At 37.5% G+C, this 15,107-nt stretch overlaps 1 protein-coding gene across 2 annotated transcripts; it reads right to left on the bottom strand.

The window, feature by feature from the left end:
- Window positions 1-1,110: 1,110 nt before the first annotated feature.
- On the bottom strand, window positions 1,111-14,415 carry LOC112417214 (3'-5' exoribonuclease 1). Of its 2 annotated transcripts, none has more exons than XM_024772486.2 (5): window positions 14,266-14,415; window positions 14,018-14,105; window positions 12,021-12,613; window positions 2,091-2,266; window positions 1,111-2,000 (listed from the first exon to the last, which is right to left on the bottom strand). In XM_024772486.2, the coding sequence occupies exons 2-5, from the start codon at window positions 14,037-14,039 to the stop codon at window positions 1,544-1,546; spliced, it is 1,248 nt and encodes a 415-aa protein (XP_024628254.1). In that variant the 5' UTR covers window positions 14,040-14,105; window positions 14,266-14,415; the 3' UTR covers window positions 1,111-1,543. The 2 variants fall into 2 exon arrangements, with proteins under 2 accessions (XP_024628254.1, XP_024628253.1); XM_024772485.2 differs by having other exon boundaries at window positions 14,218-14,280.
- Between the last annotated feature and the right edge of the window lie 692 nt (window positions 14,416-15,107).

Raw genomic sequence — 15,107 nt, 5'->3', positions numbered from 1 at the left:
TAGTACAAGTAAGTTTTTGAAGGTTGCTCAACGAGAGTGAGTTTCTTTTTTCATTCTCAAAGTTACTTAAAAAACAAGAAACAATTTATAGGTTTCTTAACTGTGTCTAATATCCGTTAGAGAATTTGTGGGGCACAAGGTGAGTTCTCCTCTCACAACCAGATTTTTTTTCTACACGCATGAGTCAAGAATCAAACCCCTGACAACATGCTTAAGGAGCCCAAATCCCTTACCTCTTGGACCAATTCATTGTTGATTGTAAAGTAACAGTTTTTGTCATTTGAAAGTAGTTCCGAAAAAAGACAGTTTTTTTGTCCGAAAATATAGTTAGACAAGTGTGTAGTATCTCTTATTTATAAATGTTAAACCGTATCGCTATACTTAACCTAATTTTTCTCTCTACACTTTTGCATTTAATGTTTATCTAAAGTAAAATAAAATTATGTTACTGATTAGATGCTATTTTTTTGGAAAAGGAATAACCGTTAACCCGTCTCGCTATACTTAACCTAATTTTTATGAAATACTATGTGACAATTATGACATTCATCTAAACTATTTTTTTAACCTATTACCATCAAATATTACCTTCGATATAACCCGTACGTTAGCTTGGTTCGATAGTCTAGTTTTAGAAAAAGTGAGGGTGAAAATGAAACAAGTCTAGATTTATTTTATGTTTGTTTCAGAAAATTAGTTTGGTCTATTCTATTTATGACCAGATCAAATTATTACCATTAAGGAGAAACTTTTCATCCAACATAGCTTCCAAACAAACGTAAATTATGGAAGGAAATCAAGTAATGATCCTATAGCGCATCCTTCTCACACTCTCTAAAGACCCCACATTATCAAATGAATGGTGGTTAAACTGTTTTGAATGACTGAGATTTTTCAGATTTAATGGCTTAGTGGCATAAAGCTTGTTTGTTATTGTATTGTGAAATAATATTTTTCATTGTTTAGTAATCTGGATCTTGTTGAAAAACAGTTTCAAAAAACTTGATTTTTCTCACTAGTAAAGAGTTGGTTAGTTTTATTTCCTACAGTACTATTTTCTTGAGCAATTTCCTACAGTCGAAGTTAGAATGTTATGGTAACACGCAGAGAAAGGGCCACAGGAAATTATAGCGATTCCCATTAGAGCAAGGGTAACAGAGTCCTATTTCACAGATTATTTTAAAAGATAACTTAGCATGCTTTAGCATGTAAAAGCATCAATCCTAACTATCCATTCGTCACACTCCCCAATGGTTCTCCAGTCAACAAGTCAGATTTACAGGTTGAAGCTCCCTCTCTCCTCAACAAGACCACTATTGATGTTTAGCAGTCACAGTAATGAGCCATTGAGCCAACTAATTTTTCTACACTTCATGAAGCATTTCATGAAGCACAAACCTCAGCACACAATCCAGGAATACATGTTTCCACTAGAGACAATACCACGACTTTCATAAGCCATTCTCTCTTCTTTTTTTTCACTTTTTTACATATATAAGAAAACTTGAAATTTGATCATAGTAGATCAAAAGGTACCCTTAAATTAGGCAGAAGCCCATTCAAAGTAATGGCAGCGGGCACCTCTAGTTGCAGTCCAATTTCCACATCCAAAGAAAAGGCTCCCTTGCTTAGGCCCTGGCTTCCTGACCATTCCCCTACTGCTTTTCACCCCACAATAACAGCAAGGGTGATGATACTGAATGATGGGGGTATTCATATCCCTTGCTTTGAAGGGGAAATGAGGGTAAGCACTTGGTTGTTCGGGAGACTGCTTCCATATCAGTGATCGATCAGCAGTCTGCCACATAATGGAGTTGGTAATGGAAAACTTAAAACCTCTGTGCATGAGCAGTGCCAGCAGGCGAGCAGTATTTTTGGCATCATCCAGACCACAATGAGCACGGCCCTGCCATGCCAAGCCTGCAATCTCAACAGCCTCCTTTAGATTGCACCTCACAGCACCAAATACCTCACTGAAAGGAACCCTTAAGTTGATCCAGCTAACAGAATTTCAAAAGCAGATAAACAAAAGTCAGTTGAAATGAAATCCTGATAAACATAGGTTATCATTTACACTGTGCAGCATTTACCGGTTGAAATAAGGTGGCTTTCGTATTTTCTTGAAACGGCACTCAGATTCAAGCATCACACGACAATCCCAGTTAGACCATGTAACCACAGCAAAGTTGGCATTCTTTATTCCTTTTTTCTCGAGCCATTTGTCATGCCTAAGTAAAGCTTCACTCAATGTAACACCTCTGTCCACCTGAACCGTATACAATAAGAAATACAATTAACAATCTTCACCCAAAGGCAAAGTAATATTTGACAAGCAAAATAGGTTATAAAATTACTAAATAAAGCATCAAAGTATTTCTGTCATTGAAGGTCAGTTTGGGTTGCACAACTTATTATGTGTTCAAAAGAGATTGTCTGTAAGGGCACAAAGAAACTACTGAGCCCATACCTAAGTGAAGGTTCTTTATTTACGCCCATGTATTAACTGTGTCAACCTCAAAGGATATTAATCATCCAATCAGACTGCACACACACAAGGCTGATCCCAGGAGCAGAGCCAGACTATTGTCTCACAGAGGCCAAAACAAAAAGTTAGTGACAATTTTTGAAAAAATTCTAGAAAAGATGAGAGGTACAGGGGGTTGCATGGCCTTTGGACACACCACCATAATGGGTAGCTTTAATAATGCAAATATTTATAATGTAGTTTCAAATAGGTTTATGTGCATTGAGCTTTAATTACAAATTTAAAAAACTATGCATGGGTTCATGCCCCTGAAAACTTGCCTGCACCCCTGGCTAATCCAGAAGATGCAATGATACAAAATTATCTGAAAAGCAACTGCAAGACTATACTCAACCAAAACCTAATGAGTACTTAGTAGTGACCGAAAGGGAGGTACCAAACTCTTCATTTCCCCAATTTACAGACCCGCATAAAACGAATGTCTACCCAACTTCCTTGTATCAATTTCTCTCGCATTTTCATATTAATAGAGAAGTAACAGTATATGAGTAATGTGAGATTTTAGATAAAAAGAAGAGAAAATAATAAGGACTTCGAATATTATTACTATTAATTTTATACTGACTTGACACTAAAGACTGAACACTAATCACTATTAATAAGGATACATAGACTCAATCCTAATTAATAGGAGATAAACCAGGATATTCTGCGATATCATTTTGTCTATCACTCCCCCTCAAGCTCAAGCTAAAGCTTACTACACTTTAGCCTGTTACAAGAAAACAATGCCTCACCACACAATATAAATAGAAAACCAAACAAAAATTGAACTCCATCAAAAACAAAAGTTGGGAAGACAACTCGGGGATATTGGAGAAGCCGAAAAGAATTACTTTTAAAGATGGCTTAATCAAATAGTTGGAAAAATCATCAGCATTAGAGAAATTCATGACAAACAATTGAACGAAGAAAGGTCCATCCTTCTCAAAATCGCAATTGGAATCTTTAAACCATCAAAGACCCTAAATATTTGACTTGAAAATAAGTCTGGGACTTGCTACGATGCCAAAGAATAGGCCAGTGCATCTAGGATAGAGATGGGGGCAAGGGGCCAGTGTCAAGCGGAAGGTCAGCAAACAACAACCAAGTGCTCAGAAAATTCTCACAAGACAAAGCTTCAAAAACAAAAGGAGCACTAAATTGAAGTTGTAACAACAGGAAGTCATGATCAGTCAAAAACAGGAGAGAAAGGAGATGTATGCACTGGAACGTAGGTGCATGTTGGCCTAAAACAGAAAATCAAGACTGGGTCAGGAACAGGAAGGTCACTGGAAAAGTGTTAGCGGACGACAGTGATGATCCCTAAAAGTGACAGCAACCAGAAAATGAAAAATTCATGTCAAAAGGGGAAACTTACATTCCCAAACACGTTTTGGAACTAGGCAGCATAACAGTGACAAGGCAAGTCACAGAATATAATCGAGCTCTGATACATGTTCAATTTATGGGATTTTAGAAAAAAGGAGCAGAGAAAATAATAACTTCGAATATTATTGATAAATAACTTAATACAAAAGCTTAAACATGAATCTCTATTTACAAAGATTAAACAAATAATATTATTGATAAATAACCCCTTATGGCTTGATCCCTCTAACTGAGCCCTAACCAATGGTGCTTCTTCACCGTTCTCATCTGCACCCGACCGTTAGCTACCACTACCGTTTGACAGCAACAATAACTTCCAACAACCTCAAACCAGCAGCAACGCTTCCAATCAGCTCACTGCCTCGCCCTCATCAAGATGCACTATTACGAATATCCTATGCAAACCTTTCTCTTTTGTGTCTTTTAAAACTCAACTCGTACGAGCGAGTGTGCTACTTTGAGACCGTGTTCTATACGCCGCTAACTCCCAACATCACCCACCATTCATACATTCAGCTTTCAGTTCTTCTAAGAACAGCCACAAACACAAACAAAACCCACTATACCCAAACCTTTCTAGTCCACTCCCATGTCCCACTCCACCGAACTTTCTGGCTCCAACTCCTTTGCTAAACAGGCCGGTAGTACAACACAGACATATATGCTAAATTTGAAACCTAATACTCTTTATGCCAGTCATTTTCTCATCACTTACCTCTTTCCTATTACACTTTCGTGTCCTCTTTGGCTTCTACTTCTGTACCCAAAACTACAAGTGAAGCCCTACCTAAATCCCAGATGGAGACAAGCTAAGGCCCTGTTTTCTATCTGAAAACATTTTTATGTTTCCATTTTTTAAAATGTGTTCGTTTTTAACTTGCTAATAAGAATATGCGAGACTCTTAAAATGAACAATTGTTTAGAGAGCAGACAAAATACTAGTTAGAGATGATGCGTTTTTGGAAATAATGAAACGAACCTTTTGACATTTTCATGTTTTCAAAAAATGCACACAATTTTTCATTTCAAGAGTCTAGTATCAAATAAAATTAACAGAAATTTTAGAAAACGAAAATAGAACGTTTTGACAAAGTAAATGGGGCCTAAGGTTAACGAATTGGCTGTTTAAAATTGTAACAGTATTCTACTGTTAGTCAATAGGTCTATACGTGATAGCACACAGACTAAAGAGAAGGGTAAACCCGTCATTTGGAGGGTTTATCAAAGGAGAAACAAAAATAAAAAATAAATAATTAATATAATATTAGTGTGTTAGTTTGAATTTCAAATAGTTAGTTATTGGGTGTGGTTGTGGATTGTATTTAAGTTTGCTGTTTGTTGTTTTATTTTTAGGTTGGAAGTTATTAGGAAGTTACTTGGCCAGAAGAAGTTATCTTCTGAGAGAGCAAACTGCTCTGATACATTTGCAGACTGTAATTCCTTTTGTTAATCAATGAAAATCGCAAGTTTACTTGCAAAAGCCTCATCTCTATAATTTTGTTCTCTATCAAATTGGTCCGACCTACCGGATGCCACCGAAGAAGATGGATGGAGGCCAAAGTGACTGCACTTGGAAGAGAAAATCGCAAGTTTGGAGGTTTCTTTACATGAAATGCAGAATCAAAACAAGGAGAACCAGGAGAAGATCATCTCTTTATTGAATTCAAGTAAGGAGAAGAATGTGGGAGAATCATCGTACAATAATGACTCAGTTGGTAACAAAAAGAAAAATTCTGAATTACATGATGAAGCCTTGGATGAATTTCGCCTATCTGTTAAAAAGGTTGAATTACCGATGTTTAATGGTGATGATCCCGTTGGTTGGATCGCTAGGGCGGAAGTTTATTTCAATGTGGCTAGGGCGGAAGTTTATTTCAATGTGCAGAATACTACACCAGAAATCAAAGTGAATTTGGCACAATTATGTATGGACGGTCCTACAATCCATTTTTTCAAAGGACTGTTGGAGGAGAATGAAACACTGACCTGGGAAGATTTGAAAGATGCACTTCTTGAAAGGTATGGTGGTGTTAGTGATGGGAATGTATTTGAACAACTTTCTGCACCTCAACAGGAAGGAACGATCGAAGAATACATTGAAGATTTTGAGAGGTTAGTAGCGCAACTGCCCAGATTACCCAATGACCAATATTTGGGTTATTTCGTTCATGGTTTGAAGGAAAAAATCAGAGGAAAGGTTCGCAGCATGATCTCTATGGGGCCCATGTCAAGAGCAAAGTTAATGAACGTGGCTAGAGCAGTAGAACGTGAATTGGAGGAGGGGCGAAGAGACTGGACATCGCGAAGGTCACATGGTTCACTATCTCGACCCGTTTTTGGTTACAAGGTTGTCACACAGAATGAAGGTAGAAATGGCGATTGGGTTATGGTTCGTAATAACAAAGACAATCGTGATCGTTTTCCTGGAGGAAACAGTGGAGGAAAATCCACAGGTGGTGCACGTGGAATGTTTAATGTTGGACAAAACAAAACACACACTGCCAACACTGGAAATTGGCGTGACAAGAATGTGAGGAGTCTGTCTTCACAGGAGATTGCTGACCGTCGTTAAAAAGGACTCTGTTTTAAATGTGGAGGCCCGTATCATCCTCGTCATCAATGTCCGGATAAAAATTTGCGTGTTATGGTGCTTGAGGATGATTCTGAAGATGAAAATGAAGTAAGAGTGTTGAATGATGAAGATGTGGACACAGGTGCAGAAGAGTTGCAATTGAATGTGCTGACTTTTGAAAATGCGTTGACTTTTGATAGACAAACCGAGTATTATCAAGATATGCTTCAATACATCAGGTTTCAAGGGACAGTGAGGGAGATACCGGTGCTGATGTTGGTTGACAGTGGAGCAAACAAAAATTTCATGTCAAGGCGTCTAGCTTTGGCTTTGGGTTTGCGAATTATCGAGACTCCTGCTAGACGTATCAGATTGGGTGACAGTCACGTGGCTCCGACTTTGGGAGAATGCCATGGTGTTATTATTTCTGTTCAAGGGGTTGAATGGGAGATAGATATTATGCTTTTTGAGTTGGGCGGTTATGATCTAGTATTGGGGATGGCATGGCTGACACAAATTGGATGTACTTGCATCGATTGGGTTGAGAAAAAAAAAAAAAAAGTGTTTCGACTATCAGGGTGAATGGATTGAGATCAGAGGAATTCGTACTAGAGTGCAATCCATTACAAAACTATGTTGATGAAAATCATTTTGGCCAGTTGCATTGTGATGTCCAACCAGGTATGGTGAGTCGGTGACGCCAAATCAGCAGTTGGAAATGAAGTCATTACTAGACAATTTCGATAACATTTTCAAGGAACCACAAGGATTGCCTCCTGGACGACAGCAAGAGCATATTGTACACTTGCTGAATGGTCAGGGCCCAGTTAATGTTCGACCTTATCGCTATCCTCATCACCACAAAACAGAAATCGAGAAATAAGTGAAAGAGTTGTTGTTATCCGGTGTGATCAGACCTAGCCAGGGTGCCTTTTCAAGTCCGGTTATTCTCGTCAAGAAGGATGACTCTTGGAGGATGTGTGTAGATTACCGTGCTTTGAATAAGGTAACCATTCCGGATAAATTCCCTATTCCAGTCATTGATGAATCATTGGATAAGCTTCATGGTGCACAATATTTTTCCAAAATTGATTTGAAGTCCGGTTACCACCAAGTACGAATGCGACAAGAAGACATTCATAAAACAGCTTTTCGAACTCACAAAGGGCATTATGAATTCTTGGTGATGCCTTTTGGTTTAACGAATGCTCCATCCACCTTTCAAGCATTAATTAATAAAGTCTTCAAACCAATGTTGCGGAGGTATGTTTTAGTATTCTTTGACGACATTTTGGTGTATAGTACGACTTGGCAAGACCATATTCGACATTTGAATTCAGTTTTAAGTGTGCTTGCTGAGCAACAATTGGTTGCCAATAAAAAGAAATGTTCATTTGGCAGATTGTCGGTTGAGTATTTGGATCACGTGATTTCTCAGGAAGGGGTCTCTATGGTCCAATCCAAAATCAGCAGTCTGTTAGAATGGCCTGTGCCAAAGAATGTCAAGGGCATCAGAGGATTTCTTGGTTTGACCGGGTACTACAGAAAGTTCATTCGTGACTATGGTAAGGTTGCAAGACCGTTGACCGATTTGACTAAGAAAGAAGGTTTTAAGTGGGGAGCCAAGGAACAATCAGCTTTCGAGGAACTTCAACACAAGGTCACTTCAGCCCCAGTATTAGCATTACCCGACTTCACCAAAGAATTCTTCACTGAGAGTGATGCGTTCGGTAATCGGCTGGGTGCGATCTTAATACAAGATAAGAAGCCTATTGCGTTTTTCAACAAGGGCCTTAGTGATCGTAATTTGAACAAATCTACATATGAAAAAGAATTAATGGTTGTGGTTCTCGCAATCCAACATTGGTGTCTATATCTAATAGGGAACAAATTCACGGTGTGCACAGATCAAAAGAGTTTGAAGCAATTGATACAGCAGCGTGTAACCGCAATGGATCAGCAGAATTGGATGGCTAAGCTTTTAGGGTATCAATTTGATGTAGTCTATAAACCTGGTCTTGAGAACAAGGTTGCTGATGCGTTGTCCCGTCAGTTTGATGTTTCCTCAAACAATTCCATAGTTGTCCTTACTGATTCAGATGACAGGTTAGCACTTAAATCTATGATTTTCCGTCCTGAATGGCTAGATTTTAAGACTGTCCATGAAGAAGTGCAGCAAGATCCAACATTACAAGCAATTATTTCAGCCTTAAAACAGGGGGAAACAACAAAATCTGGGTTTGTACTTCAAAATGGGGTTCTTTTGTATCAGGACAGATTAGTTATGTCAGATTTATCTACTTTCGTTCCTATCATTCTCAAGGAATTTCACAGCACTACTCAAGGTGGGCATTCCGGGTTTTATCGCACTTATCATCGTTTGGCTGCTAATTTGTATTGGAAAGGTATGAAAAAGGATATCCAAACCTTTGTGCAAAACTGTATTGTCAGTCAATGCAACAAGTATGCAACTTCAACACCCGGTGGTCTGCTCCAGCCACTTCCAATACCAAATCAAGTTTGGGCAATATTTCCATGGACTTCATTACTAGCCTTCCAAAGTCTAAAGGGTTCGAAGCTATTTTTGTAGTGGTAGACAGACTGTCAAAATATGCCCATTTCATCCTTCTTAAGCGTCCCTATTCTGCAAGATCTTTGGCTGAAACTTTCACCAAAGAAGTGGTCCGACTTCATGGAATTCCGGAATCTATTGTGAGTAACAGAGATCCCATTTTTGTTAGTAATTTCTGGCAGGAACTCTTTAAACAACAAGGTACATATTTAAAGCTAAGCACTGCATACCATCCTCAGACTGATGGTCAAACAGAAGTAGTTAACCGTTGCTTAGAGACTTTTCTTCGTTGTTTTATTGCTGATCAACCAAAGACTTGGGCAATGTGGCTTCCTTGGGCGGAATATTGGTACAATACTACTTTTCATGCTTCTACAGGTACAACTCCATTTGAAGCGGAGTATGGTCGTTCCCCTCAGGTGATTACTAATTATTTACCAGGTGAAGTTAAAGTGGAAACTGTTCAACGAGACTTGGCTGATCGCGATGAATGCTTGCGACAATTGAAGCATCATCTATTACGTGCTAGTGATCGGATGAAGACACAGGCAGATAAACATCGTAAAGAACGTTCTTTTTACGTTGGTGATTTGGTTTTCTTGAAGCTGAGACCTCATGTGCAACAATCTGTTGCGGCTAGAATCTGTCCCAAGTTGTCTCCGAGGTATTTTGGTCCGTTTAAGGTCATTGAACGTGTTGGGACTGTTGCTTAAGTAAGGAAACATGGAAAACAGGATGGATTCTATATGCAACAACTACGATCTTTACTCCACATGAAGCATCAACATAGGATGCCCTCCATGCTGTACCCTTAATTATGGACAAAAAAAGAACCACCTGTGTTTGGTTTGGTAGGTTTTGTTATAACAAAGTCAACGCACTCACATAGTTATTTATGTAAAATTGTACATAACATCATCATCAGGAGAAAATGATAAGGCTAGCATCTAAAACAATATCTTTCACACACACCACAATCAAACAAGACTTAGGCCCTATCAAATACTTTTTAGGGAGTGTGGTTGCAAGAAAATGTTATTATTGCCATCACTGCTTTACACATACTTTAGGAAACAGGCAGGAGGCATGGTGGACTTTCAATCTAACAGTACTCCAGTGGATCCTAATGTTCAATTACTAACCAAATTTGTAAAACTCAAGTTTACTTACTATAAAAAATAACATCACAAAAACCTCTAAATGGCAAGTGTGGATAATAGAATACTGTGAACACAACAATAATTCAACATTGTGAACTCCATAGTAAAGCAAACTAGCAAAGCAGAATAATGAAGTGAGACTGTGCATTAGTACTAGATAAGATAAAAATACAGAAGTTCCTAAAGTGTAAACATTTCCACAGTTCAATTTGCCAACAAAGAAGAAACACAGACCTGGAAATACAACAAAAATTAAAATGGTGGAAAGACGCAAAAAGAAAAACAGAAGAATATGCGAAGACATGTCCCACCAAGATGGAAAGATGAAGAGCAGGACACAAGATTCAAATAAGCAAGTGAAGCAACCATGCTCTGGGATGCAACGGCAGGACAGTTTAAAAGATGCAATGCAAGGACACAGTTCCCAGATTGCTTAGTGCTGCAGTGGAATGCTCTCCAGCACATCGTTGTTTTCCAGAAGTTTCCGCCCACCGAGAGCCTTGTTCTCCATTCACCGGAAAACACCGTTCAAGTACCCTTGGCAGTAAGCACTCTCTATTCTGTGGTTTCGAAAAAGGCAGTGAAGAATCGGGGGGAAAAAAAGTGATACGTCTAGGAGCCATGTCATTTTAGGCTTATTCCAGCTTCTTTCAGATGAATATACTTGGTCACCAACTCACAAGTAAGAGCAGGCCCAACCGATTCAAACAAGTCTGCCTGAGTTAGATAGAGTACAAGTCGGTAACAAGTTACAATGTTTTCCCTACCTAGAAACTTAAAGAGACGAGTTTACGCGTCAAATTTCAAGTTTGATAATAATGCTCCTGCCAAGTTATGGGGGTTTACTGATAGACCTAGGTTGACCAAAGATTACTTTAGCTGTGTGAGGGTGGGAATTTTGGAATGTTCCTTGGTTTAGATAGTCATTGGGATGCTGTAGTCAATATTCTTATATTACATCAATCTTCTTACATACAGTCTATCATTTAACCTCATAGAAGATTAATTTTAGGATGTTGTGTGCTTGTTGAAGGTTAATTGATGCTGCATGTTACTATATTGACAGTAAAGGACGAGTATTGTGCTATGGTAAAATGGCAATAGCCACCTATAAACTTATATAGTCAAACAAATGCTTCAGCAACTAAAATTGGGAGATATTAAGGAAATGCAATGGACTTGTGACACCCAAATAGCTTTGCATATTGCCTCTTTGCTCAGCATTTAAAAAATAAGTTAGTTTGTATATGTATATTTACTAAAAAATTTATCAACCTAAGGTTGACTCTTTTTGTAACATGTTGGTTCATATGACGTGTATGCACTTTCTTAGGGGGAGCAATAATTTCAGGTAATTAGTGCTGGTTTTCTATAACATTGGAATTTGTTCCTTGTGTAATTAACAGATATACAGTTCACTATATATAGTATGATAGCTACCTATATGGAGTTAAAAGACATGCAATTCTATACAAACCAAATCTTAAAAAACTGTTATTATACAAGCAATCCGAAATAAACATTACTGGTTACTGAGATGGGTGGTCTGCATAAATTTATTTTCACGTTTGCTAAGTTACCATTTACAATTACAAATATATAAATATTACCGAAATCCTGTTGTTTGATATGCACATAGTATTGTATTAATTAGTTCAATAATAAGTATAAAATGAAGAGTTAAACGAATCACATAATAAAGGTGCATAGAAGTTTAATAAAGGTGCATAGAAGTTTATCTTGCTCTTTTTGTATTATTTCCTTTTCAGAAGTAAAGGTAAGATTTTGCCATTAACACACCTGAATTTGCTGGATACCAGTCAGATCCTTGCAGAAGTCGCTCAGATGCTGATTGCAGGTAGGCCTCACATATGTTTGGAAACATGCTTCCAGCTGACCGGTGACACTACTCACTATGACAGATGGAAACTCAATTATTTCTTGAGGATGGGGATTTTTATCCTTATCACAGGTCGCCTCAAAGTCTATGACCACAAAATTCTGAAACTCTTGATATTGCTCACGCGGGTAACCCTGAGAAACCATATTAATCGGAGCATACTGAAATTGGTTCTCGACGGGATGAGGGTAAAAGTGGTTCTCAAAAGCATTCATTTGACACTGCTGCATCTTGTGAGGGTGGAAATGGCAGGCTGTCCAGGTGCTGTAATCATGGTGATAAGTAGGTTTATTGTGAAATTCATTGGAAGGCTCAAGAAACTCACTGCCTAAACGGTGGTTAGGTTCAGGAACATTCCCAGATGGATGATTACCAGGTTCATTATTAAGCTCCGGAAATACTTCCATAGAACTCCCATTACACTGAAAAGTGAAAGGGGGTCCCTTTCCCTGGAGGCACTTTAGAGATGCCTCGCAGGTTATTTGCATATTTTCTGCACGAAAAGAAAGAAGCGGGATTACATTGAGGCCAGTATAAATCTGGAAAAATCATACATCCACAGTATATGGTAAGAAACTAAGCAAACTATTAGCATAAAACGACAACAGTGGTATTCAGGAATCAAGTTTCCCAAAAAGGACTGGATTGCACACAAAATGGAACAATGCTATATGACACAACAAACCGCTTGCACAAATTGAACGAATGGGTGAAACCTCAGATATTTCGAATTTATCTACAGCTTGAGGAAATCTTTTAAATCTTCTAAATAAAAGATAAACTAAAATCAAAATATCATCCAAAATAAAAGACAAACAAAACCAAGCTCTTTTCTATCTTAATTCTCTCTCCACGTGTGTCGTGAAACTGATTTTACTTGTTGGTAGTTTCTTCTCCTTGGTTATGATTACGTAAGACCCTTCACATGGGCAAGCAATAATACAGAAACTAAAGAAAACAAAAAGAACCGACCACCGAAAAAGAACCCGAGTATTGAAGGGAAAGCTCTCCATGCCACATCATTCATTGGATTTATGTGAGAACTTTTTGTTAAACACATTGACAATTTTCATACTTAAAATGCATAATCAATATCAGAAAGATATCTTCAATGTCAAAAAAATCTAAGTCATGTTGTGCTATCCAAGGAGTAACACAAATCAAAATAAAACATGTTAGTGCAAACTACTCTGTTTTCAATTTGTTTTAGAGTAAACTAATCTTTTAAAATTGAATCTGAAACTATGATAAGTTAACATGAACACACTAAATAAACTCCCCATGCCGTTCTCTCACACTCTGTAGCACCGACACTCACCTCTGATCGAAGGTGTGTCCGGTGTCTGACATATGTAGCTGACACGGTAACATATGATTACATTCAATTATGTCATTTTCGCAAATAAATGTGTCAGTGGCGGTGCTTAATAGCTCTCCAATATACACTCCCAGCATACCTTTGACACTAAATTCTTCACATCCACCAAATACAAAATCTCACACTTTCTCCCAGGTGCTACCCACTCCCATCCTCACTCCCACAGCATTAACATGCCAAATCCAAAAATCTTACACACAAAAAAGGTAAAATCCACAGTTGAACAAGTAAATTAACACCAGAACAAAGTAAAAAACCACTTATTAAAACCCAATTCTCAGACACATTGTCCCCAACCACACCAAATCAATGATCAAACCAAAATTCAACAACTATAAAACAAAAAAAAAAACACTAACCCAACACTCTCAACAACAAGAATTTTTCACACAATTGTAAACCACACATAAACACAATAAAAAAATTAAAAATTTAAAAAACCAAGAACAAAAACAAAAAAAAAAAATTATTTTTTCATCCAATTGATCAAAAACTGAATTGAATTAACAAGAAAAAAACCTGAATTTTCAAGGGCCATCATGATCGTGAATATAATTAAGATCCACAGGCGAGTACATGAGATCCTCCAGTATAATTAAAATCCTCCCTACATAATCCAATTCATCATAATCATAATCAATAATCATAATCAAAAATCAAAAACGAAATTTTTTTTAAAAAAAAGAAAAAACTGAAAAATTGTAGAGAGAGAAAGTGACCTAAGAATTAGAGAGAGAAAGAAGAGAGAGGGGTTAGAGTGCAATTACCTATGGCAATTATATAAGCAACTTGCGTTGTTCTCTTCTTTGTTTTCACGATATGAACACGAAGAAGAGTGGGGCCCACGTAAACAGTGAAAAAATAAAATAAAAAACTGTATTTGGCGGAGATGGACACGTGTCAAGCATGAGAAAGGGAGTTAAGAGTGTGAAGTGAAAGTGTTTAGGTTACGTGAGAGATATTTTGTTTTTGTTTTTTGTGTGTGACCACCGCTTAACGGTTGTAGATTGTTTTCAGCCGTTAGATTTAAGTACTTTTACTCATTTTAAGGGTTTCATTGTCTGTTTCTTTTTATTCAAGCTTTTTCTGTGGGTATGTGGGGCCCATAATGATGTATGTAGAGTTCGGATTCCGACTTTTACATGTTATATTGTCTTTGAAGTTATTGGTTTTGTGTGTTAATCCTTAGTTTTTTTTTTTTAATAGTGGTTGGGATTTGAATTCAAAATTTTGTCTTATATTGTCTTTATCAACTGAGATAATCTCACGAGGACGATCATTTGTTTATTAGAGAAGTTGAGATTCAATAATTTATAATATTTTTTGCAAGAAGTACAGTTTTATCAAGACTTGTTTCCACTAAAAATCGAGCTTGAGTTTTCCAAAACATTCGTCCTAGAGGAAGTTCATTGTCGACTAAAGTCCAATCTCTTGTCTTTTGCAACTAGCAACATAGTTGTACTTGTCGAGCAATAATTTTTTGTCAAATACCCTAATGATTAGATATTCAATTTTTAAGATAAATAAGTAGGAAGTCTGGTGGTTAAACCACAATTCATGTATATATTGTGAAATGTCCCAACCAACTGAAGTAAGCTCGAATGAATTT

Source organism: Medicago truncatula, chromosome 8, assembly GCF_003473485.1.
Source record: "Medicago truncatula cultivar Jemalong A17 chromosome 8, MtrunA17r5.0-ANR, whole genome shotgun sequence".
In the NCBI taxonomy this organism is placed as follows: domain Eukaryota; kingdom Viridiplantae; phylum Streptophyta; class Magnoliopsida; order Fabales; family Fabaceae; genus Medicago; species Medicago truncatula.
Note: the sequence above shows the minus strand (reverse complement) of the source record. Positions and strands in the feature narration are given on the sequence as shown.